Raw genomic sequence first — 26,881 nt, forward strand, 5'->3', positions numbered from 1 at the left:
CACAAGTTATAGTGTTGTTAAAATTGTCGCAAAGTGTGTTCTTTCTCTCTCTCTACAATAACAGTAGCCTCTGTATTGAGAACAACATCAGCCTGGGGAGGGGGCGGGGAAGAATAATTTAAACTCGCTCACCCTTCAGTCAGCAGTAACCAACAAGGCTGCCACTTGCTTGCCATGTGGTGGGGTGTTTTTTGTTCGTTCGTTTTGGTTTTTTTTAAGACAGGATCTCGTGTAGCTCAGGCTAGCTTCCAACTTTGTAGCTGGAGATGACTTTGAACTCCTGATCTTCTTGCTTCCACCTCCCAAGTACTGAGATTACAGGGGTGGACCATCACGCCCAGCTTCTCTAGTGCTTTTAGTGGCATCTGCTGGTGTGTGATTCTACATACTCTGGGGGTCGGGGAATCCTAGTGTGCACATGTGCACACATACACACACAGGTGTGGCAAAGAATGTTGTTAGAGAACTGTACTTGATAAGAAAATGGTGAGTTTGTTCTTTTCCTGCTGAGAAGTGGGTGGCTGCCAGACCTGTACCCTCTAGGGAATGTTTATGTGCTAAGTTTGGACCGTGGCAGGAGAAAAGGTTAGGGCCACAAATCCTCTCAGAATCAGTCTCTTCGTGCTCCTTCATCCCTCTGTATCCTGAACATTTGTAGATGACAGGACTGTAGATGCTTTACAATGTGTAGTGTCTAAGCTGGTTGTTACCTTCACACATCTGGGGAGAGGGAACCTCAGTGAAGAACTGCCTCCATCAGACTGGCCAGTGGCCATGTCTGTAGGGCACTGTCTTAATCGCTAATTGATATAAGAGGATCCAACCTCAGTGCCCTACGTAGGCAGGTGGGCCTAGGCTGTATACGAAGGTAGCTGAGTCTTTCTTTATGGTCTCTGCTTCTCAGGTTCCTGCCTCCAGGTTCCTGCCTCCAGGTTCCTGTCCTGGCTTCTCCTGATGATGAACCCGTAAGCCAAATGAAGAGTTTTCTCCCCCAAATTGCTTCTAGTCAGTGTTTTATCACAGAAACAGAGAAGCAAATTAGAACACAGGGTTAGTGAGCACCTACAAACTGTGTGAGGAGATTAGTGAGCACCTACAAACTGTGAGGAGATTTGAAGGTAGGGTCGGGACTGCTGCACGTCTTGACATATCTGCAGGAAGTACAAAAGCGATGACTTCCTGTGCTGACACTAAGGCTCTGTGACAGTTAGTGGCAGTTTCATTTTAAACACGGAGCTCTCTCTCCAGTCCCTCTATTTGAAATAATTTTTAAAGATTTATTTATTTTACATGTATGAATGCTTGCCTTCATGTATGGACATGTAGAAAGACAGAATCCTATTTGATAGATGCCTTCCTTATGATGTTTTACCTGCTTAAAAACTATTATTATTATTAATTTCTTCCTCTCCCCTCCTCCTGAGACAAGGTTTCTCTGTGTAGTCCTGGCCGTTTTGTAGACCAGGCTGGTCTTGAACTCAGAGATCTGACTGCTTCTGCGTCTCAAGTGCTGGGATTAAAGGCGTAAAAACCATTATTTTATCATTATTATTTTAAACACTGTTGTGTTTTTGAAATGAGAACTTATTGGAGTTTTATAAATACTGGGGTTTCTCATCTGTTTTTGGACAAACAAGCCAATCACTCTGAAATAGTCACAGCGTGGCCACCAGGTAAAAACAGATGATGCCAGCCGGGCGGTGGTGGCGCACGCCTTTAATCCCAGCACTCAGGAGGCAGAGCCAGGCGGATCTCTGTGAGTTCGAGGCCAGCCTGGGCTACCAAATGAGTTCCAGGAAAGGCGCAAAGCTACACAGAGAAACCCTGTCTCGAAAAAAACCAAAAAACAAAACAAAACAAACAAACAAACAAAAAAACAACAGATGATGCCAACCAGAGGGAAAGCTGTTCTATCTACCACTGTCTTCAAAGAAACGCTTCCCCATGAATGTGAAGTTAGAATAGTGAAGGGTGGGGAGAGCAGGGCTTACAATAGAATCGTCCATGGCCACCCCTTCCATCCCCATGTGCAACTGCTCATCATGTGACTCAACCCCCCTCCCCTCCCCCACGCTGCTAAACCACAGCATATTGATTTCTTCCTCACTTACTAGTTTTGGTCATTTTATTTATAGTTTACCATCTTCTGCAGAAGGTCAAGATCAACACTCTCTTTAAGGGAGTTGTGTGTGTGTATGTAGGTGGTCTAAAGTTAATGCTGGTGTCTTCATGGCTTTCTCCTTCATTTACTAAGGCTGAACTCAGAGTTCATCTTGCTGAACTCAGAGCCCACAGATCCATGCCTGTCTACCTAGTCAGCTGGACCTGGGGATCTCTTGGTTCTGGCTCTGGGTTGCTGGGCCTCACAACCGCTGTGTTTCATATGGCTTCTTCAAGCTCATTTTAGAAATCCCTCCTATGCCGGGCGGTGGTGGCGCACACCTCTAATTCCAGCACTTAGGAGGCAGAGGCAGGCAGATCTCAGTGAGTTCAAGGCCAGCCTGGTCTACAAAGCAAGTTTCAGGACAGCCAGGACTGTTATACAGAGAAACCCTGCCTCAAAAAACCAAACCAAACCAAACCCAAACCCAAAACCAAAACCAAAACAACTCCCTCCTAGTTAAAATGTCATGATGCTGTATGTGAGTGTTGGTCTTCCTTCTCTTCCCTTTCTTCTTGTTTTGCTCTGATTTGAGCTGTGATGGGAGATGCCCTCATTCCTCTCTCTGACTCACACCTTCCCTTCCATGACCCTCCTTGCTGGATTCATGGTAGTTTGAGGTTGAGCCTCCTGGTTTGATCTTCTCCTTTTCTCTTTCATCAAGTGTGTGTGTGTGTGTGTGTGTGTGTGTGTGTGTGTGTGTGTGTGTGTGTGTGCAGGTAGAGCTGCACGTGTGAGTGCAGGTGGAGGTGCACATGTGTGCATGGGCATGTGGAGGTGCATATGTGTGCATGGGCATGTGGAGGTGCATATGTGTGCATGGGCATGTGGAGGTGCACATGTGCGTGTGCAGGTGGAGGTACACGTGTGTGTGCAGGTGGAGGTACATGTGTGTGTGCAGGTGGAGGTACACATGTGTGTGTGCAGGTGGAGGTGCGCATCTGTGAGTGCAGGTGGAGGTACACGTGTGTTTGCAGGCGGAGGTGCACATGTGTGTGTGCAGGTGGAGGTGCACATGTGTGTGTGCAGGTGGAGGTGCACATGTGTGTGTGCAGGTGGAGGTACACGTGTGTGTGTAGGTGGAGGTGCACATGTATGTGTGCAGGCGGAGGAGCACGTGTGTGTGTGCAGGTGGAGGTACACATGTGTGTGTGCAGGTGGAGGTGTGCATCTGTGAGTGCAGGCTGAGGTGCACATGTGTGCATGGGCATGTGGAAGCCAGAAGATGCCCTCAGTATCAGCATCAGCCCTCACAAATGCTATCCATTCTCCTTGGAGGCGGGATCTCTCACTGGCCTGGAGCTCACCTTTTAGGTAACCAGACCATCTGGCGTGTGAGCCTACGCAGGAATCCTCGCGTCTGATGCTGGGATGACAGACCTGCTATCAAACTCGGTTTACTCTGGCCCAGGTCCAGGTCCCCACACCAGCACAGCAAGTGCTTTATCAGCGGAGCTGCCCCTCCCCCAGCTGACTTTCATCTTTGTCTCTGGGATCTACTTTCCAGACAATGTGCCCAACTTCACTTTAAAATCTGCTCTGATGGCACCCTGCTCTTGTTTCACAGAGGCGCTGCCTTGGGCTGCTTTCCTCACTACTGTTTTCTGTTGTCTCCCCCCCCCTGCCCCCGTCTCCTGTAATGGGGGTTCTCCTTAAACCCTGCTGTTCTTCAGCTTCATTTGATGGGGCGCCCTGGAGAGTAGGTTGGGGTTCTTTAGGATGATGGGTAGGCTTCACTCTAGTGTAATAAAGCAGCAGGTCAACAAATTCAGCACCTGCAGCTCCAGCCTCTCAAGGGAAACTAATTCCCCACTCTCTGCTTGGGTCATGGGGATTGAGAGCAAACACAGCAGTGACCATTTGGGGAACAGAGCAGAGGGCACAGCGGCTGGTGGGGTGCTCTGTAGTCCACATATTTTTTTTTAACTTAATCTTTTGGTTTTTTTTTTTTTTTTTTTTTTTTTTTTTTTTTTTTTTTTTTTTGGTTTTTCAAGACAGGGTTTCTCTGTGTAGCTTTGCGCCTTTCCTGGAGCTCACTTGGTAGCCCAGGCTGGCCTCGAACTCACAGAGATCTGCCTGGCTCTGCCTCCCGAGTGCTGGGATTAAAGGCGTGCGCCACCAACGCCCGGCTTTAATCTTTTGTTTTATAGAAGGTATTCCTTAAATCTATCTCACTTCGCTGATATTTTTAAATTGGCATGTGGTAATTTTATATATTTTACAGGGCATATGTGACATTTTCTCTTTTGTGTGTGGAGCTAAGGGACCGAGCCTAGGGCCTCATGCATGCAATAACCCTAACCCTTCCTCTGTGCTCTGTGCTACTGTCATTCTGTATGGGCATTAAGAAAGCAAACTTAGCCTCCTATGCCATCAAGTGCCTGGGTTTATCAGCTGTCCCACAGACCCAAGCCCTTGCCTCGGGGTAGCTGCTGCCTCCAAGCCTGAGCCACTCTGCTCTCCTTCCCACAGAGAGCGAGTTTTACAAAGAATGAACGCACAGGCGCCTGACAAAGGAAGCTGTAGCTGCCTCAGTGGCGTCTTCATGGAGGCAAAGGAAAGTGGCCAGGGTCACAGGCGCCACCAACAGAAGCTGCCACAACTATCCAGTTATTGGGCAGTTGTTTATCCAAGGTCTTTGCCAATCCATCTTGGTTGTCTTGGGCACAGCACTGTGGCTCCGGTCTGGAATTCTATTCCGTTTCATAACTCGCCTAAAGAGAATGCAACTTGCAGTTTAAGTCTGGGGTAGTATTCTTTTTTCTTTTTCTTTTTCTTTTTGTGGTTTTTCAAGACAGGATTTTTTTCTCTGTGTAGCTTTGGAGCCTGTCCTGAAACTCACTCTGTAGACCAGGCTGGCCTCGAACTCACAGAGATCTGCCTGCCTCTGAGTGCTGGGATTAAAGGTGTGAGCTGCCACCACTGGCTGTATTATTTTCTTGTAATTGTCCTAAACAGCGATGTCGTCTTTGAGACAGAGAAGTTTGGTATCAAGAACCACCCCCCCCCAAGAAAACCAATCAAACACAAGTTTTTCTGGAGGAGGAGCCAGGGTTGGGACTTGAACCAAAGGACTGACACATGCTAATCACGTGCTATACCTATACCACTGAGTTACATTCCCAGCTCCATTTTTAATGAAAAATTTATAGTTTATTTTGAGACAGACTCTCCTCAGGTTTTCTGAGTGGCCATGACCTACTACTCTGCAGCACAAGCACAAACTGGCCTTGAACTGATGCCCTGCTTCAGCCTCCCAGTAGCCCGGATTAGAAGCCTAGGCCACTCGGTCTGGCCAGAAGAGTTTCTTGAAAAGCTTTACTACCCAGCCAAGTTGACTCTCTTCTCTTTTGGCCCTCCCCTCACTGCGGTCAGCCCCTCAGCACGTCATCAGATTGTGAGCTTGTGAGCTCCGGGGCACTGCCCCGGGGAGGCCCAACAGGCTCTGGCGCTGTGTGTGTGTGTGTGTGTGTGTGTGTGTGTGTGTGTGTGTGTGGCGCAGCTGGGCTAATGAAGAGCACAGGAACATTCCTCCAAACCCTTGGAGCTCTGCAGGTGCCAGACCACAGGTTTCAAGCAGATCTGTCACTCAGGGTCAAAGACACAGGGGTTCACTTGGGGGACCCCTCTGCAGCATGGAGGGACAGACAGCTGGGCCTTATCACTTTCCTCTAACTCTTACTGTCCTCGGTCTGGCAGGGGAGAAAGGGCCAGACAGGACACATGGCCAGATGAGGGAGGAGGAGACATGTCAAAGAAGCTTGGCACATGTTGTGGCTGAGTTTGGTCTTGGAAATGTAAAGTTCCCAAGTCAAACCTGAGGAGAGCTAGCTGTCCACACTACAGGTGTTACTTTGGCAATCTGTGAACATGTGATTATATTCTTTCCTATTCATGTGCTATTTCCTTGGCATTTTTTTTTCTAAAGAGAACAACAGTTATCTTATATCTTTAAAGGACAAATCAAAACAGCATATGACTCTCAGGACAAGCTGAGTACACATTGTCACCCTCCACCCCACTACCCAGTCTGCATCTTAGGCCAGACCTGAACATACTAAACACACATGGTATAATATATCCACTTACTAACTGGATACAGAAATAGACAGATGTTACAGTCAAACTCACTTTTATCCATTTGACATGTCCAATAATGAACTGCTTTTTAAATTCTGGAATTTTTGTGATTTGATGGAAAACTAAATCTGATTTTTTTAAACCTGAAATTTTAGTAATTTTATTGCTGTTAAGATTTGTGCTGGTCAGTTTTTGTCAACGTTGATATAAACCTAGACATTTCTGGGAAGGTAAGAATCTCAACTGGGGAACTGCCTCTGTCAGATTGGCCTGTGGGCAGGTCTGTGGGGGCATTATATTGATTAGTGATTGATGGGGGAGGGTTCAGATCACTGCTGGCAATGCCGTTCCTGATCAAGGTGGTCCTGGGGAGTATAAGAAAGCAGGCTGAGCAAGCTATGGAGAACGAGTCAGTAAGCAACATTCCTCCATGGTATCAGTTCTTGCCTTGAGGCCTTACCCTTCTCTTCATGATAGAATGTGAGCTGAAATGAGCCCTTTCCTCCCCGACCTGTTTTTGGTCATGGTGTTTAGCACAGCAATAGAAACCTAACTAGGACAAGATTAAAACACAACACAACACAAAACAAAACAAAGCAAAACATCCTATGGGACTAGAGAGAGAGTGTAGCAGTTAAGAGCACTTGCTCTTCCAGAGAAACTGGGTTCAGTTCCCAACACCCGCATGGTGCCTCACAACCATCTAACCAGAGTTCCAGGGGATCTTATGATCTCCATGGGCACCAGGCATGCATGTGGTGCACAAACATACTTGCAAGCCAACACTCATTCACATAAAATAAAAATAAGTGAATCTCTTAAAAAAGATTAAACTTGCAAAATTCCTTTCTTATTAGCATGTTGTGTATGTGTGAGTGCAGGCACATGTGTGCTGCCGTGTGCTTGTGGGGGTCAGAGAACAACTTTTGGCAGACAGTTTTTTCTCCCTCGACGTAGGCAGGCTCCAGGGATTGAGCCTGGCTTGAGTGGCAAGCACCTTTACTCATGGAACATCTCACTGGCCTTGCTATGCGATTTTAAAATGAATAAACATATCATTGTTTGTTATAACCACAGAGAAATAGAGATGTGGAATCCGGTGTGTCATCAAGAACTGGATGTAACTAAAACTGAGAGAGGATGACAACACACACAAGCTTCCTGGAGCTGGGGAGAGGGCTCAGTGGTTCACAGCACCCGCTGCTCTTGCAGAGGGCTCCTGACATCCACACAGAGGCTCACGATCACCTGGAACTACAGTGCCAAGGCATCCGACATCTGGCCTCTGAGAGTTCTGCAAGCATGTGGTTCACAGTCATACAAATATGACAAAACACCAATGCACATAAAACCTAATCTTTTTTTGGTGTGTGTGTGGGTGGGGTAGGGTTTCTCTGTGTAGCTTTGGTTCCTGTCCTGGATCTCACTCTGTAGACCAGCTGGCCTCGAACTCACAAGAGATCCGCCTGGCTCTGCCTCCTGAGTGCTGGGATTCAAGGCATGTGCCACCACCACCCAGCTATAAAACTTAATCTTAATCTCATGACATATTTAGCGAAGAATAAGTCTTTGAAGGATAGTTATACTTGGGTGACATGAGCAGAGTAAAAATTCTCAATTCTGTTTCCTGATTTAGGAATCACACATGACTTGACTTCATTGCCTGCAGCTTAATTCAAGTAACAACATGGAACCCCAAAGTGCAAAAGTTACCTCTTGGGAGGGCATTCACCTCCCACCCCCACAGCCCACTGCTAATCTTAGTTAAAACTCTAGAAATTTTTCTCAGTCCAGACAAGTAGCTGGAATGTTTGTCAACTGGATGAAATAAACGGCGCTGAGGATAAGGCAGACTGAAACTGTACACCTTTGTTTCCTCTGGACCCCAGTCACAGCCTTCACAGCAATGGTGCAGCAGATCCACTCTGTACCTTATGCCAACGGGCTGCATGCCCGGCACAGTGCTCAGGCAGGCTAGGTTTGGCAAAAATGGATCTTACAGGTTCAAGTCATGTCTTCACCACTCACTGCTCATAAAATTGGGGGCAGAGACTGTTTTTCTGAAGTGTGGTTCTTTACCTGTCCGAGTAGAAATACGTTCTTTACGGGCCTGAGATGAAAGGGGATTAAAGGATCTAGGCAGGCCTGCCTCAGAGCAGCATGGACAGTGGCCTTGAACCGACAGCTCTCATTTTGTATCTTGTAATCATGCAGGAGGGACCAGCTGCAGTGGCCTGTGGTGAGCTGGGCTGTCTTTTGCTTTAAGAAGCAAAGGATGCAGAACATTTTAAATTCACTTATAAAGAAAGAAGAAACAACATCACAAAGAACTGTGGAAAAAATTATGCCACAGATGCCAGAGCAACCACAAAGAGTGATCCTGTGCATTCTCTAAGCCCATTGAAGACTATTTTAAGAAAGAACATGAAATGTCATACACCATTTGCCATCAAAATTATCAAAACAGCATTCGGCATTCACAGCATGAAATAAGATTGTCTGCACTGTGTGCATGAGCAACACACTTGGAGACGGCTCTGGACCAACCCATAAACACATCTGGCTATTTGTGGTGTGGATGGATGAGGGGACCTATAACATGATCTGACGCTGCCTGTTGATATCATAAGTCTAGGTTGGAGATGAGACACGGTATCTTCTAATCCCTGGCTGATGACAGCCCAGGTCACCAGAGCGTCAGGTGACAGGATAGGATGAGATGTGAATGGCCTAGAACTGAGCAGTACACAGTCCTGATCCCGCACTGCACCTCAGAAGAGTCTGTGGCTCTCCTAACCCCCAGGGGACTGCTGTGGTCTGTTGTCTTCGTTCACCTTTACTAGTGATGCCATTTGGTTTGGAGCCATCAACCCCGATCTAACGGACCTGCTGAGATGTGACCTTTTCTTATGACCTCAACAACATATTAATCTTTTTTTAAGGATATATCTCATGTATCCCAGACTGACTTTGAACTCCATATAGAGCTGAGAACGACCTAGACTCTTGTTTTGTTTTTTGAGACAGGATCTCACCAAATAGCTTTGGCTGGCCTCGAACTCACAGAGATTCCCCTGCCTCTGCCTCCCAGACGCTGGGAGTAAAGGCGTGCGCCACCATTTCTGGCATGACCTTGAACTTTTCATCCTCCTGCCTCTACCCCAGAGTGCAAGGATTACAGATGCAAGTGAATCAACCCAGGTTATATGGTGCTGGGGCTCAAACCCAGGGCTTTGTGTATGCCAGGCAAGTGCTCTTCCGACCAAGCTGCAGCCCAATGACATACATGTGTAAATGCAATTGGTCTTCTGACATCTGAGCTAGGTGGTGACCTAAACAGCATTCTAGTGAGATGGTTCCTGGGTGAAGGTGCTTGTACCAGGCGGGTGACCTGGGTGCCATCCCCAGAACCCACATAAAGGTGGGAGGAGAGAACTGGCCCCACAGAGTTCCCCTCTACCTCTACACACATGCTGTGGACATGTACCCTCCCAAATAATAAATAAACAAAACATTCTCTTCATCTGCATTTGTGTTTTACGTAGACAAAGACTCTGCCCCCGTACCCACAACACAGTCCTGTTTTACTGCTGTTTCCAGCTCTTGCCTCTACCTCAGAAAAAGTGAAAATGGACCTCGCCTCATCCAGGGGAACCCACAGCCTGGACGCTCCCTCCCTTTCAAGTCTCGCCAACAAGCTGCCCGCCGACCAGGCTCTCGGAGGCTGAGTTCCCAGAGACACCAGCGCTAAAAGCCCTTCCTGTTGGCGTTCCTGCCTCAGAGGAGGGCGATGGATGGACCAGTGTTCACGCTGGAGCTTTTTTCTCACATCACACAGATGTCCTCACACGGGGGCCTTGGCCTGGTCATGTCAGCTGCCTGTGGACCTAACACAAGGTTGAACAGGCCATGCTTCACGGGGAACAGCCCTTTTCTTCAGCTGCCCATGTGAGAGGCTGAGAGGCAGGCGGTGTGTGTGTGTGTGTGTGTGTGTGTGTGTGTGTGTGCAAACAGGGGCATCTAGAGCCATGTGCCCAGGGGGTCGGAAGGATGGTGTTCTTGAGCTCTGAGGACCGAGCTCTATGAGGCTGGCACTTGTGCTTACTTCTGGAGTGCTAGACACAGCCTCCTGGGGCATACGGCAGCTGTGCGCAAGCACATCAAACACAGTGAAGAGAAAGTCATTTCTACAGCTCGTGCTTCCGTTCTTAACAGGCAAGCTCCACCAGTAAGTACCCTGTTCCAGTCGGGGGTTGTGAAATGCCGGCAGTGCCGTGGGCCAGTCTGGTTTGTTCCTTCCAAAGCTCACGCTGGAGCTTGTGAGGAATTAAAAGGGTGGAGACTTAATCCAATTTAGCATTTACTGGTGGGGCCTGGATTAGATAATCAGGGGTGGGAAACCCTGATTAAATCTTGGTGGTTTATAGGAGAGAAAGACCAGGGGCCGGGGTGTAGCTCAGTTGGGAGAGTGCTTGCCTAGCATGCACGAAGCCCTGGTTTTGAGACCAGACCTGGACTGGGCTTTATGTCCAGCACCGCAGAAAACAAGGTGTGTTACAATGCTTCTGTAATCCCAGGGTTTGGGTGGTGGAGGCGGGGCGATCAAGTTAGCTTGGGGAAATGAGACCCTGTAGGGGGAGAGGGAAAGAAGATGAGGGAGATGGTGGCGGCAGTGGCGGCAGCGGTGCGGAGGAAGTGGAGTGGGGAGACCCCAGAGAACACACCTGTGTCCTGCTGTTTGCCATGTGCCTTCTGCCACCCTAAGGACTCTACGAGTAAGAAGGCCACCATCAGATGCACCCTTGACCTCGGATCAGAATGCTGAGCCACTTCTGTTAAGACCCACCTAGTCTGTGGTCCTGCGTTAATAGCAACAGAAAAACAGACTATTCGGTGCTACAGTTCCTCAGTCTGCTGTCAGGTCTCCCCAAGATGAACTTCCGTCGCTAGACATTAAAAAAGGGGAGTGGCCAAGTTCAACTCGAGGAATAAGAACAGCTAACGAGAACCCCATCTTCTGCTCTTCCTGACCCCCAAGCCTGGAGTGAAGTTTTGGCAGGCGAATGCCCAGAGCCTTCCACGGCCTATCAGGTGCCAAAATGTGACATCCTCAATTCCCCCTCTGAATCCGATCACTAGTGAGCAATTCTAGTGAAGTGCACTACTTTCATCCAAATGTCAACCCGATTTCTGCGATGACCACAGTGGTACACATGCTCCCCAAGCCAGGCTCACCAAGACCAAATATATCCTATCCATCCATCCATCCACCCACCCACCCATCCATCTTACCTGTGGGCTGCACAGGAATAACAACTGGTTGAATAATTTAAAGAGGACAAAGCCTTATTCAGTATTGAGTATTGACTAAACTTGACAAAATTGAGGCTTTGAACAAAAACATTCTCCCGACAACCAAGGGGGCCTGATGAGAGCATTCAGTGTGGTGGTGACACCTGCCAACTGATACTTGGGAGGCTGGGATGTGGGACTGTGAGTCTGAGGCCAGCCTGGAACACACAGTACAACTTGACCTATCAATAAACAGGCAGGTAAATCTTAAGTGAAAAGGTGACAGGCTGAACAGTCTCTAAAGGTTGTACCCTGTCATCTATCTCCGTGTCTGTGATGAAGGGACCATGTAGGCCAGGTGGTAAGGCATCATAATGCAGCTCTGTATCTATTTACAAGTTCTGGTTTTATTCTTTAAGCTTTTCTCTCTGCCATCAAGGAAAAATTTAAGTTTTTAAAAACTGTGGTAAAATAGAGCATTGGACTTGCCACTACCCATTTCAAGTGCACAGCCAGTGGTGGTCACACTGTGTGCCAGCATCTCCAGAACCGTCCATAGGAAAGAGGAAGGCTGTGGGAGTCACACTGTGTGCCAGCATCTCCAGAAATGTCCATAGGAAAGAGGAAGGCTGTGGTGGTCACTGTGTGCCAGCATCTCCAGAACTGTCCATAGGAAAGAGGAAGGCTGATATTAAAAGAGAGAAATGAGCCTCAAAGTAAAGTTTGTAGAAGCATAGGAATTTTATTTTATTTATTTATGTGTGAAAGTTTTTTGTTTGCTTTAAGATTTTATTTTTGTGTGTATATGAGTGTTTGCCTGCCTATGTCTGTGTACCGTGTGTGCAGTGCCTGTGGAAGCCACAGAGGGCGTTGGATTCTTTGGAACTGGAGTTACAGGTGGTTGTAAGCTGGCACATGGGTGCTGGAGCTAGAATCCAGGTCCTCTGGAAGAACAGCAAGTGCTCTTAACCACGGAGACATCTCTCCAGCCCTTCTCCCCCCACATCAAGACAGGGTCTTACTATGCAGCCTAGCCTAGCCTTGAACACTTGATCCTCCTGTGTTAGCTGGATAGTGCTAGGATTTTCAGGTGTGGGCTCAGAATGTTATTTTTATTTTTAGTCTATTGCAATTTTGTGTGTGTGTGTGTGTGTGTGTGTGTGTGTGTGTGTGTGTGCTTATCTCTCTGTGTGGGTGTGTATGTGCCACGGCACTCCTATGGATGTCAGAGGATAACCTGTAGGAGCTATTTCTCTTTCCACCACGTGGTTCCAGGGACTGAACTCTGGTCACTAGGCTCAGTAGCAAGCACCTTTACTCACTGAGTTCTCTTGACCACCCTCAGAAATGTTATTTCTAAAAGAAGGAAACACCTCTCTAGAGGCTTCCAATACGAAGACCATTAAACACAAAGAAAGCAAAGGAATGGTTCCATCGGAACCCTGAGAGCAGAGGAACCTCTCCAACCTATCAAAGAGCAGGCGCAAGCCTGCGGTGGACTCCGGCTGCAGCATGCATCCGGGAAGCCTGTGGCAGAGAAAGAAATCCCAGATGGAGACTTTTCTCGAGAGGCGCTCTACAGAGCCACCTGCCTTCGTTCCTGACCTGCACAAACGCCCTCTCTCTCCTGCAGTTACGCCCACGCCGGGCAGCACCGTCCTCAGGACCCCACACGGTGATGCATTAGGGGCCCCTGCCAAGCATCAGAAAGAAGAAAATATGGGTTATAGGGCCATCTCTTGTAGCCAGGGAGAGGGGAGTGGGTGGTCACTCATTAACCAGGCACGCCCGAGTGCTCAGGGGGACGGCAGAGGAGGCCTGTCCTGGACTTTTCCACCGCCGCCGCGGCTCATTTCCACAACATCATTAAGGCAACACTATTAATATGGTGTTATGGTTTGTGTCGCTGTTGTACCAACGACATTTCACCAGCTCCAGTTAATGCTTTCCTAAGTGCTGGGAGTGAGGGGAGAGCCCTAGTTCTGAGCTGAAGGAATTCTCATCTAGATGCAAATTGAGGTGAGCAATCCATGGTGCATGAATGGGCAGTAGCGATTTTTCCACCATTTAATGTTCAGCCCCAGCCCTCACCCCCAACGCTGGTGCATTTTCACACAAATATCTTGGCAAAGAGGTTTCTCTCCTTAGAAGTTAACTGTTTTCTTATCCACACCTGGTGTGCTGAGTCTTGATCCCTTTCACTTAATCTGAGGTAAATACTTCTGGCTCCCCCCACACCATCAGCTCTACTTCAGACTTTAAGATGCTAGCCCCCCCCCCCATACCTCGGATGTTACAAAGGAATAAAAAAAAAACAAATCCTTTCCTCCCCCAATGACACATTCTGCCCTAGAAGAAGAAGGGAGGCTCTGGAAGCTAGGGAAACCCACAAGGCTTAAGAAGTTCCTGAAATTACAAGATTCACAGGACCCCTCCTAAGGTTATACAAGCAGTAAAACTGCTTCTTCTGAAGTTTAGACACGCAGTTTTCTTGCGTCCTCTCCATGCTAGTGACCTTCCAGTGATGTGGTTGCCTTGAGTTACCCATGAGGCTATGAGGAACCTCAATAAACTCAATAGTTTATTAAGCTAGACTTGGGTGGAGTGGTTTCTTTGATCTTTGATTGTTACTCTGGCTGTGGTGAAGAGATGCTTGTTAATGTCTTCCCAGGAAAAATCACTCCACAGTGCCCGGTACAGCTTGCCTTTCACCTGCTGTACTGTCCTAGATAACTGAGTGACAGTGTCACTTACCCTTTCACCCCTCCTCCCACATGCCACATAACTGGGAAGCACCTGGCCCAGCCGACCTTGTCACATAACGATTTTTAAATTAGTGCTTTCCTCTAAGAAGGTGCCGCCTCAATGCAGCACATGGCTGTCCCATGGCTGCCGCTTTATTTCTCAGTTGCTGGCTTAGTTCCCTTCATGAAGTCTACCCTACAATTTGTTACTAATGAAATCTTTTTAGAAAATTAATTTAATATTTTTTGCATGTACCAGTATGTATGGTGTGCATGCATGTACATATGTGTGTAGGTGCATGAACACGTTTGTGCACCCACGGAGACCCAAGGCTGATAGCCAGAGTTTTCCTCAATTGCTTTCCATGTTATCTGAGGCAGGGTCTACCAGCGGAATTCAAAGCTTCCCATACAACCAGTCTAGCTAGCCCGCTTGCCCTGGGGAATCCCATCTCAGCCTTCTGAGTGCTGGAATTACATGTGGGTCCCACACCTACCTAGCATCTATGTGGGTTCTGGGGATCCAAACTCTGGTCCTCATGTCTGCCTTTCAAGTACTTCAACCACTGAATCATGTCCCCAGCCCCTAAATGAATCCTTTTACCAGAGGCAAGTGTAGCCCATGTACTTGTATAGGCTAGCTTTCTCTTCCTATGACAAAATACCTGAGGTCATCAACTCTGAACTTTTTTGGCTCCGTCTGGGAGTTTTGGTGTGTGGCTCACTGTTCTGAGTTACTGGCAAGGCTGCTTATCAGGACAGGAGCATGCAGCAGAGTCACACTTATCAGGACAGGAGCATGCAGCAGAGTCACACTTATCAGGACAGGAGCATGCAGCAGAGTCACACTTATCAGGACAGGAGCATGCAGCAGAGTCACACTTATCAGGACAGGAGCATGCAGCAGAGTCACACTTATCAGGACAGGAGCATGCAGCAGAGTCATACCGCTCACGTTACAAGCCAGGGGGAGAAGACAGAGAGGAAGAGGCTGAGCCCTGCTATCTTCTTCAAATAAATGTTCCTAGTGATCTAAGCATCTTCCTGCAAGGCCCATCTCTTAAAGGCTACAGCACAGCCGGACGCGGTGGCGCATACCTTTAATCCCAGCACTCAGGAGGCGGAGCTAGGTGGATCTCTGTGATTTCAAGGACAGCCTGGGCTACAGAGTGAGATCCAGGACAGGCACCAAAACCACAGAGAAACCCTGTCTCGAAACACCAAAAAAATCAAAAAACAAACGAACAAGCAAAAGGCTCTCCCACCACCTAACAACAGCACCATTCTGAGGATCAAGCCTTTTTTTTACCATAGGGGCCTCGGACTGACATTCTACATTTAAACAGTAACTCTTCTCTAAAAACCAGGCAAGACAAGTTTATGATGACCATCTGTGCCCCTGCCTTCAAATGCAGCGAGTTCTCACTCAAGGACATGCAAATCCCTTCCATCTTCCCTAACCTTGTTACCCAACCTCCTCCATCAGTTTTGAAGTGACTTGTATAATTTTATAATGCTCTGGGGGAGAGGAGTCACAGGCTTTGAACCCGAATTGCATAGACTACTGGTTCCCCAATACCACGTGCAGCCAGGTTCTCGGGTCTCCTGGGAGGCAGGACTGGTGGCCACGCCCACAGCACTCTGTGCTGGGCCTGGTTTCCCAGTCGCCGAGCAAAGCTCATCCACTTGTCCCCTGTATTTCCGGGGACCAGGTTCACTGCCCTTCGTACTGGACTTTCTCACAATCAATTGCACACCAGTATAAAGGGAAGAAGCTCTGGCATGGATCTGCCAGGGATTAGCAAACTTCTGAAGAAAGGCCGCATGGAAATCCCTTAGGGTTTGCCGGGCTTGTGGTTTTAGTATGAGACGACACAGGCAAGAGATGAGAGGGTGCGTGTGTGCCAATCAAACTTCACAAGATGAAGTGATGGGCCCGATGTGGCTCACGGGACAGGGTGGGCTGTGGTAGTCTGTGGAGAAGACCAGCTCTGGCCTGCTGCCACCTATCAAAGCATTCTTGGGTGGAGGAGAGAGGAATGAGAAAATATTAGCCAGAAAGATAGACCTAGACGATGAGGAGAGAAACACAGGACAGCTTCGGGAGGGCCTGGGTCAATACCCAACAGCACAGAGGTTGATTCAAAAGGGCTTTTGATAACATGCCAAGGGGAGGGGCAAAAGACCTCCCCCTTGCAAGATCAAAGCACACCATACAGCCCAGTGTAGACCCTTCCAAACACCTGGTAAACACGCCCGTGGCCAAATCATCTCCTCATGCAGCCCTGCTGGGTAAAGCGAGCTCAGATTCTCAGACCCTGAGTAACTTGGGCTCGCACAGTGGGCCCAGCCCTGAGTTAGGTATATGAACTGAGAGGCTGAGTCACCGTGAGGTGGAGAGACAAAACGCCAGCACTCGACTTCAGAGGGTGTGAAGCTAGGCGAAGAACACGGCTGCGGAGCCCAGTTGCTGTGATTCAAATCTTGGCGTCCACATTTGCCAGCAGCTGAGCCCTGAGATGAGGAACTGTGCATAACGATCTTACTGGGTCCTTGTCACGGGCTGAGGCAAGCACTACGTCTCCTCCAGCAGAGGCACGGAGTGAGGGGTTGTGGGTACAGAGCTGTGAAGGCATTTCTTCAGCTCATTAACATGCTCCGGCCACCCTCATCATTACGGAAATCTCTCTCCTTGTCTCCCTCTGGCTCATCCTCACTTCTCTTCACACCACGCCTGGCAACACAGCAGCCCACGCTCTCGGCCTGTGCTTTGCCATCTCGCACTCTCTCAGCAACCTTGCCAGCTGGCCTCCACCCCTGGCTTGGACTGTGACCCTCCCTTCCTTCCTTCCTTCCTTCCTTCCTTCCTTCCTTCCTTCCTTCCTTCCTTCCTTCCTTCCTTCCTTCCTTCCTTCCTTCATCTCTCCTCTTCCTTCATCTCTCCTCCCCTTTCCTTCTCCTTCTGGTCCCTTCCATTCTCTCTTCGTCCATCTTTCTCCCACCCCTTTCTTTCTTTCTTCTTTCATTTGATTAAAAAACAGTGCACAAAGTGATGGACGTTGTTATGGTATTTTCACACATATTTTTGGTTGGGTTTCTCCCTGACTCCCCACACTCGGTGTCTGTCCTCTTCCTCCCCTTTTCCCTTAATGTCACATGTGTTCTAGTCTCCTTCCCTTTCTTCCTCTTCAACCTCCCCTGAAGACTTCATTTCCTCTCATGATTGTTTCACGTCACACACGCACACACACGTGCATGCACACATATACATATAAGACTAAACTTCAGGATCTACATGTCAGAGAAGCATGGTATTTGTCTGAGTCTGGTTTATTTCATTAGCAGAATAATTTCCCATTCAACCGATCTCCCTGCAAACATTGTGATTTCATTTTTCTCCATGGCTGGATAAAATTCCATCATGTATATTTACATCACATGCCTCTTATCCTCTCATCTGTTGGGGGGATACCTAGGTTGGTTCCATTTTTTGCTATGGTGAGCAATACATCAATAAACATGCATGTGAAGTATCCCATGATGGTTTCTTACATAAGAAACACCAGCATTAAGGTCCGAGGCAGAGGTAGATGATACTTTCTATTCCATCAGCTCAGTACAGGGCCGACGGTGACCGTAATTCCACTCACAGCAGTGGGACTGTTGGAAGATTGCTAGAGGAAGCTGTGAGGAATACCGCATCTCCATATGACACCAATATCCTAAACATGGTCTCTCTTAGCCAAGGGCAGGGCTACTCATTTAAGATGGAACAATTCAAGGAAGATCCTACATTGGCTTTTGTCAGGTTGGAGAACATGGACTGACGTGAATCTAACCATGAGGTGTGCTGGCTCCACAGGTGAAGAGGAAAGCCAGACTGGAAATTTCCATTTTCATTTTACTCTACTTCCGTATCTCTGTGATTGAAACAGTGCTGAGTGTGGCCTCATGTCCTGTGGATATTCAGAAGCCCCTCCCCCATCTGTGAATTTTGTCATCAAGAGGAAAGGGGGAACACTCCCTTGAGTGCCTTAGCTCCAGAGCTACTCTGAGGGACCCCTTCTTCCTGCTGGGGAGACTTTCAGGGCAGGGATCATCAAAATCGTCTTGAGTACTCAGTGCCCGGGGCAACACTCCACAGATAAGGGGGTTTCAGGGAATAAGAGCTGAGCATTATTTCCCTTCCGAGTTCCTGGGGAATGGGAGAGGCAGGCAGGAGGGTTTGCTCGGGTGGTGGAGTGTGTGCCTGGCACATCCGCAGCCCTGACTGAGAGAGAGAGAGAGAGAGAGAGAGAGAGAGAGAGAGAGAGAGAGAGAGAGAGAGAGAGAGAGAGAGAGACTGAGCTAAGACTAGTGCATCCTTGTGTGGAGCTCCTTTCTCGGGCTCTGCCTTCTTTTCTGCTCCTGGACTCAGGATCCGGACAGTGCAGGGACCCAGGAAGAACGCAGCCTAAAATCCTCTTTCTAGTAGCCAGGAGACAAGCTGTTCTCTGGCTGTTGTCACGGCGACACCTGCAGAAGCTCCAGCTCTGTGACCCTCACCCCATCAGCCCTCTCAGCAGCTCCCACCTCTGGACCCAATGTCAATCCCCCCACACTATTTTTAAAATATCTAATCTGTAGTGAGTAATGAGTGATAGAGATGTTCGTCTGCCATCTCTGGACAGACACATTCGAGACAAGTCCTTATTAGGTTGTCACTGGGTATTTCAAGTGGTAGACAGGAATATAAAACCAAAGTAGTACACACCAAAACTTCTTAATGTCACATGATTTGAAATATTTATAGATTTTTAAGAGTGCTTTTGCAATTAAAAAATAATGTAGAGCAGTGGATGGGGCTCGTTCGGTAGAGTGCTTGTCTGGCATGCACAAAGCCCTGGGTTCGATCTTGAGCACCACATAAAGCAGGCACAGAGCACAGACCCACAATCCCAGCACTTGCAGGGTTTTAACAGGAGGATCAGAAGTTCAAGATCACCCTCAGCTACAGAATTTGAGGCCAGCCTAAGATATATGAGACCTTGTCTGAAAGGGTTTTTAACTGGTACATGTTTGTATGTATTTATGGGCATAGGCTGATGGCATGCCACAGGTATGGAATGTGTAATGACCAAACCACAGTAAAGAGCTTTTCTATCTTAAGAAGACTAACACAAAATAAGGCTGTGTTGAGGAGACGGCCCAGTCCATAAAGTGCTTGTTGTATTAGCATGTAGATTTGAGTTCAACCGCCAGCACCCACATAAAAACCAGGCAGTTGTAATCTCAGTACTAGGGAGGTAGAATCAAGAGGATCACCAAGGCTTGCTGGCCAACCACTCTAGCTGGATAAGGGAGCCACAGATTTGGTGAAAGATTCTGTCTCAAAATATAAGGTGACTGGTCAGGGGTCCCCCCAATATTCAAGACTAGATAAACTAGAGATCTTGCTGATGAAATTGGTTGATGCAGTTTTTTAAAAAAGATTATCTTTGGCTCAGGTCACCTTCCTACAAGGAATGGATGTTAGTTATCTATTATCATGTAACAATTGCCCCCATAACTCAGTGACTTAAGACAGTAATGACTTAATATCCGACTGAACTGTGTTCCTCTCAAGTTCATGTTGAAGCCTCCCTCCTCCATTTGACTGTGTTCTATGAGGCAGAGCCTATAAGAGGTAATTAAGGGTAAAGGAAGGGCTTTGGCTAGATGCACACTTAGAATGCTCCAGACTGCCAGCTCGTGCCCTGCCCTGAAAGGGAAGTTGAATGAGCTCATGGGGTAGTCCAAAAGGACTGAGATGTGAAGGATGCAAGCAGGTGAAGAGGCTGCATGAGAACACAGCCAAACCTCTGTAGGCCAAGGTGGGAGGGCTCCAGGAGACCAGACCCCCGATCCTCGATGCCGGACTCTGTATCCATCAGCTTTGTATTACGACGACGACGGAATGCTGGGCACAAACTGCTGCTCAAGTAGAGAAGTCTACGCTGGTTCACAGTTCTGGAGATCCAAGTTCATGGGGCAGAGCTCGGTTTCCACTGGAACCATATCATGGCTTAGGGTCTTCCCTCCCCTCCCCTCTTTCTGAGATTACTCCCTTAATGATACTCACACCCCAAACTCTGCTCGCAGGGACTCTGACTCAAGACATAGCCCCAAAGTGAAATTCTAAGACCAAGGGTTTAGCTTAGTAGTGGAGTGCTTGGCAGCAAAGTGTGTGTGTGTGTGTGTGTGTGTGTGTGTGTGTGTGTGTGTGTGTGTGTGTGTGTGGTGTGTGTTGCACTCACACACTTGTGAATATGGGCACACTTTAATGGTCAACTTGACATAACCTAGAGTCGTCTGGGAAGAGTCTCAGTGAGGGACTGTCTACATTGGGTTGGTCTGTGTGAATGTTTGTGGGGGACTGTCTTAATTAAGTAAATTGATGTGGGAAGCATCACCCCATGGGCAGCACCATTCCCTAGGCAGTGGGGCCTGATCTGTGTAAGAGTGGAGAAATGAGCTAGGCAGTGGTGGTACACGCCTTTAATCCCAGCACTTGGGAGGCAGAGGCAGGCAGATCTCTGTGAGTTCAAGGCCAGCTTGGTCTACAGAGTGAGTTCCAGGACAGCCAGGACTGTTTCACAGAGAAACCCTGTCTTGAACACCCCCTCCCCCCAAAAAAAGAGTGAGAAAATGGACCTGACCATACATAAGCCCAAGAGCATCTCTGTAGCCCCCACATCAAGTTCACACCATCACCACATCTTTACTCCCAATCACCACTCCACAGTCTATGTCTTTGGCCCCTGGCTGTGCAGGGGTTCAGAGGCAGTCTTGCCGAGGTCATGGTGAAATGGGAGGACATGACTGTCTTTAGCATTATTAGGTAGGTGGGGATAACCTTGAACTTCTGATCCTCTTGTCTCTACCTCTCAAATACTAGTATTATAAGAACCCTCCACCAAGCCTGGTTTATGTGGTGCTGGAGACTGAACACAGGGCTTCATGCATTCTGGACAAGCACTTTAACCGAGCGAGCCACATCTCCAGCCTGTATTTATCTGCTGAATAAATAAAGGATTTCAATAAGTGCTGTCACTAAAGAGAAATATGTATTCCCATCCCTTTCCAACTTTAGAATAAAATTCATGGGAGCTGACTTTATAAAAAATGATCTTCATGGTCCCTGTTTATGGAAAGAGCCTCTATTCTGAAGAGCAGAGATAAATTACGTTGAAATATTTTTAGAGCCCGGAAATCTTCAAGCAGCTCATATCTCTTCATGAAGATTATGCCAGTAACAAAATTAACAAAATCAGTCAAGCTCTTAAGGAACAGCCCATAAATTAAAGACATCCAACAAAACCCAATTATAAAGGGACAAATTTTGTATGAACTTCAAATACCACCTGCTCCTCGGTGGCTGCAGAGGCTGCGGATAGTGCCAGGCCGGGGGCAGCCCTCCCAGGATGGCATTTACAGGTGGTTAGGTGTGTTAATGGCAACTAGCCAGCAGGGACATCCCTTTCCGATTTGTGATATGCGCGTGTACACGTGTGCTATCATGAGTGTGTGCCTTGTGTGTGAGCATGCATGTGGAGGCCAGAGGGGACATCAGATGTATTCTGTGGTTCTCCACCTTATATTTGTGAGACAGGGTCACTTCACTGAACTTGAGGCTTACCCCCAAGTTAGTTAATTCAGCTAGGCTGGAGGGCCAGCAGTCTCCAAGAACCTATTTGCCGCCTCCCCTCCCTCCCACTCCAGAACTGGGGTGACAGATTTGTGCCACTGCACCCAGCTTCTGCATAGGGGCTGGAGATCGGAATCCGAGTCCTTAGGTTTGGGTAGCAAGTGCTTAACCTACTAAGCCATCTCCTCAGCCCTTCTTTTCCACTTCCTGAAACACATCATTTCAAACGTCAGTGGGGAGCCCGGGTGGTCGGTCACCCTGGTTTTCTGCAGCTTTAGGTACTCAAGTACCATGGACAGGATCATCCTTTTGCTGTGATGAGCTGCACACGATACAGGTCTCAGCAGAGGATCATTGTAAACACGCAGTTTCATGACATAAATGTATCCACACTGTCATGGAACCATTATAACATCCATCTCCCAGACTGTTTCATCTTCCCAAAGGGAAACTTCTATTAAAAATATCACCCAGGGAGCCTGGAGGTGGTGGAAGCCTGGAGGAAGCTCACCGCCCCCCCCCCAACACTGGCTTTGGACTTTTAGCTTCAAAATTGTGGGGAAATGCAATGTGCTCTTTTAAGTCTTCAGTGTATGGGATCCTTGGCTTTCTTCTCCACACGTTCTGTACTTGCAGATTTAACAGACTGCAGATTGGAAACATTTGAAACAAGGCTGTCTCTGTACAGGATATGCATGTTTTGGAAGGACTGTCTAAACGATACAATAGATTGACCATGCCATGGACTGTGTTACTAATTATGTTTTCCAAAGATGGCTTAAAAAATCTACAGGGGATGTGCCTAGGCACCATGCCACTTTATAAAAGGGAATAAGCACAGAAGGATCTTGGTACCCTTGGGGTCCTGGAACAGATCTCCAGTGGACATGGAGGGCAGACTGTGCTTTTCTGTCAGTGTCCCAGGAAGAGAAACCAACATGACCGAATGACATGGCTCCATCTATGCTGGTTCGTCCTCACTGAGCTCAGGGATGAGGCTGGGTCTCGGACAGTACCTAAGTCAAACTAAACAGGTACTGTGGGAGGGTCTCCATACATGGGGGGCTGTGTTGGCTTGGGCAATATCCAGGTGTGGGGGGAATCTGGCCTCCTCCATCAACAACCCCAGACCTTCTCAGCTAATCCTCTGACAGCCACAAAGACATATTGTCCCACTTCCTCCAAGTGACTTTCTAAGAACCTACCTCAAGTCAGGTGACGCTAGACCTTAAAACTCTAGAATACAATCCCTTCCTTCCTTCCTTCCTTCCTTCCTTCCTTCCTTCCTTCCTTCCTTCCTTCCTTCCTTCCTCCCTCCCTCCCTCCCTCCTCCCTCCCTCCCTCCCTCCCTCCCTTTCTTCTTTTTTTAAAAAAATCTCACTCTGCTTTGCTGTTGACATTTAGCAACCTGGCCAAGGTAAATCCAAATGGTGCTTCCAAAGCATGAGTTTTAAGAAGTGGAGGGAACAGACTTTCTCCTGGTCATACTCCAAGTAGAGAGGCTGACAGTTTCTCCTTTGATTCCTACTGGGTCAACTGGGCCCTGTGTGTCTCTCTTAGCCTGTGACTTATGACAGTACAATTCACAAGCGCTAGCAGTCCGTAGCCCCAGCCGGTGTGGGGAAGCTCCGTCCTCCCTCCCGGAGTTGAGTCCAGCCCCGCCCTGGGAAGAAGGTGCAGACTTACGGTTCTTAGGGGAACATGGTGTGGGGGGGATGCCAGTGGCTGCCGCACCGGACTCTGAAAGGCCAGGCAGAAGCGCTGGCCGGTGTCCGGTGGGGACGGGGAAGCATAGATGCGGTTTTCTAGGCGTTCAGGCTCCTGCTTGTAGGACTCCAGAGGAAACGGGTGAGGCTTGGTCACTTGGGTGGGTGTTGATGGAGAAGAGGAGACGCTGGAGGCTGGAGGGACAGGACAGAGCTCGTTAGAAGTGCGGCCTCGCCAGAGAAGAGGAGGCTCTCTATTTCTGAGAGCCCATATCTTCCTACCTGAGATATTAAATGCAGAAATCAGGGAAGAGTTTCTTATGTGTGTTCACAGCCTCTTAGAAGTTCAGGGTTCAGAAACTGCCTCACCATCCTTGGGGCTGTTCATATAGTCCTGACATCACTCGGGCTGACCTCTTCACCCCTCGACATGGTCTTGCCCTCCCCTTGGCCAATACTGCTGGCTCTCTTCTCCATCCCTACCAAGCTCCATCAAACACCATGGAGCCATATTGGTGGAGCTTGCTTATAGGAAAATAGAGAGCTCAACAGAACCAAAGTCACTGCTAAAGAAGTCACTAGACTGTATGGGTGAACAGGAGAGTGCTCACCTTGCAAGCATAAGGACTTGAGCTTGGAGCCCACATAAAAAAGTCAGGTATGGTGGTACACACTTATAATCTCAGCACTGGGGTGAGGAGACAGACAGACAGATTCTTGGGCTCGGCCAGCCAGCCTAACCACTTGGTGAGTTCTAGGCTTTAGAAGATACTCAAAGTTGTCCTCTGACATCCATGTGCATGTACACACATACATACCCACACATACAGAACTATGCACACAATACAGAATATGTACATAAGAGATGTGGGCTATAAACATTCCTGGTAATATAACCCTGTCTTGAGAACTTATTGTGAAGTACATGCCAGAAGAGGCTGGCCATAAAGGGGCTTCTAAAATGCAGAGGCCTTAGATAGACAGGAGAAGGGAGGAAGGAAAACGTGTATCATTATAAAATTGCAGGGAGACTCAGGACATGAATCTGCCCAGAGTAAAAGTTGTTCACATCACAGAGCTCCTGCAGTCCCAGGATCTGTCGTTGATAGGCAACCGTCACACATGCATACCCAATACGCTGCCAGTTAACTATTATGGGTCAAACTGTGTCCCTGGAAGCATGCATTAAGGCCTAGTGCCCAGTACTGTGAATGCGACTTTATTTAGAAATAGGGGTTTTTCAGGTTAATCAAGTTTGGGTGAGGTTCTGCTGGGTTGGGATAGGCCTGATACAGTATGGTAAGTGTCCTCATAAGATAAGTGTTTGGAATCAGACCACAGCCCATAGAACCATAGAGGCTGTATATATAGTATGGAGGTCCCTAGGATGACTGTGGCTTATAATAAATTTCGGTTCTACTCAATTATTGAAAAAAAAAATAGCCAAATGAATGGAAACACATGAACTATGAACCAAAGGCTGAGGGGCCCCCAGCTGGATCAGGCCCTCTGAATAGGTGAGACAGTTGATTGGCTTGATCAGTTTGGGAGGCAACTAGGCAGTGGGACCGGGTCCTGTGCTCATTGCATGAGTTGGTTGTTTGAAACCTGGAGCTTATGTAGGGACGCTTGGCTCAGTCTGGGAGGAAGGGACTGGACCTGCCTGGACTGAGTCTACCAGGTTGATCGCAGTCCTCAGGGGAGGATTTGCCCTGGAGGAGGTGGGAATGGGGGATAGGCTGGGGGCAAGGGGAGGGTGTGGGAGGGGGGAGAATAGGGGAACCTGTGGCTGATATGTAGAACTGAATGGTATTGTAAAATAAAATAAAAAAAAAACAAGTGTTTGGGCATGACGGCACTCAGGAGGTGGAGGCAGGCAGATCTCTGGGAATTCGAGGTCAGCCTGTTTTACATAGTTAGTTCCAGGTCATGGTGAGACCAGTTCCACGGTGAGACCCTGTCTTGTATTTTTGGTTGTGAGCCTAGCCTTTAATGGCTGAGCCATCTCTCCAGCCCGAGACCCTGTCTTTGAGGAGGAGGAAAAGGAGAAGGAGAGAAGGAGGAGAACAAGAAAGAACAAAGAAGAAGAGGGAGAAATAAAGGGACTTAGATGCATGCATGTGCACAAACACATGGGGCGGGGGGGGGGGGGGGATCGATCAATGGATCCTTGGAGCAGAGGGTGAGATATGTACAAACAAGAAGGCAAGGATGACTGGTAACATCAGAGGCCAGAAGAGATGGGGACAGACCCTGCCCTGCATAATGTGGAGGGGACATGGCACTACCCATGCCTTGGTTTTGGACTTCTGTTTTGCTTTCAGATAGGGTCTCATATGCCCCTGGTTGGCCTTGAACTCACTACATTGCTGACCAAGTCTAGCAGGATGCCAGCCTGCCCCTCCGTAGTGAGGTCAGAACAGGCCAGCTCCACCTGTGAGTGTCAAACAGGAAATCTTTCATCCTTACTCTCTCCACTTAGTCTCAACCAGACACCCAGTCCTGCCTTCCCTTGAGGACATGTCTAACTCCTAATGGGATGGGCTGGGGGCTGATGAGGTGTAACAGAGCAGGGTGGGCCAGGTAGGTCAGTGCTGGAAAAAAACCTGTGAGACATACACACATACACACACACACACACACACACACACACACACACACACACCCTAAGGATCGTCACTGGCGACGCTTCTAAGGTCTGGGGTTTCCACATCAAGACAGGGGCAGTTCTCCGTGACCTCCAACTCCTCCCGGGCCCATGACAGGAAGCACTGATATCCGGTCTCCGTGGAGCACAGTCAAAATTCCCTGGGGCTGCAGCTTTACCTAGTCTCCATTCAGAACTTCTGGTCCAAACCACATCCACAGACACATTTTCAAAGACCCAGAACATGTGCCTCTGCAGAGGCCATTTTGCTGATCCAAACTACAGAAGGCTCGGTCTGCAAAGCGGGGCTTAGGAGAAGACTCGGTCTGTAAGTGTTTGGTTTGCAAGAATGAGGACCCAAGTTTGATCCCCAGAAACCATTTCAAACAAACAAACAAAAGGAAACAAAAGCCAGGCATAGTGGCTGTGTGCTTGGAACCCTAGTTTTGGGAGGAAGAGACAGGAGGAACCCAGGGGCTCACCTGGCCTACTTGGAAAATTCCAGGCCAAGTGCAAGACCCTATCTCAGACAAACAAACAAACAAACAAAACAAAACCCCAAACCCCCAAACCAAGGCAGACATC

At 48.3% G+C, this 26,881-nt stretch overlaps 1 protein-coding gene across 9 annotated transcripts in view; it reads right to left on the reverse strand.

The window, feature by feature from the left end:
• Prkag2 (protein kinase AMP-activated non-catalytic subunit gamma 2) overlaps nt 1-26,881 on the reverse strand; it is a 264,212-nt gene that overhangs the window by 75,148 nt on the left and 162,183 nt on the right. For 8 of the 9 annotated variants that reach the window (XM_028879514.2, XM_028879517.2, XM_028879515.2 and 5 more), the window contains one exon: nt 23,630-23,844. In XM_028879514.2, coding sequence (XP_028735347.1) covers nt 23,630-23,844 — 215 coding nt within the window. Of the gene's footprint in view, nt 1-23,629; nt 23,845-26,881 lie in introns of those variants that run through there. The other variant, XM_037203733.1, reaches the window with a different exon arrangement.

The sequence above is a fragment of the Peromyscus leucopus genome, chromosome 3, assembly GCF_004664715.2.
Source record: "Peromyscus leucopus breed LL Stock chromosome 3, UCI_PerLeu_2.1, whole genome shotgun sequence".
In the NCBI taxonomy this organism is placed as follows: domain Eukaryota; kingdom Metazoa; phylum Chordata; class Mammalia; order Rodentia; family Cricetidae; genus Peromyscus; species Peromyscus leucopus.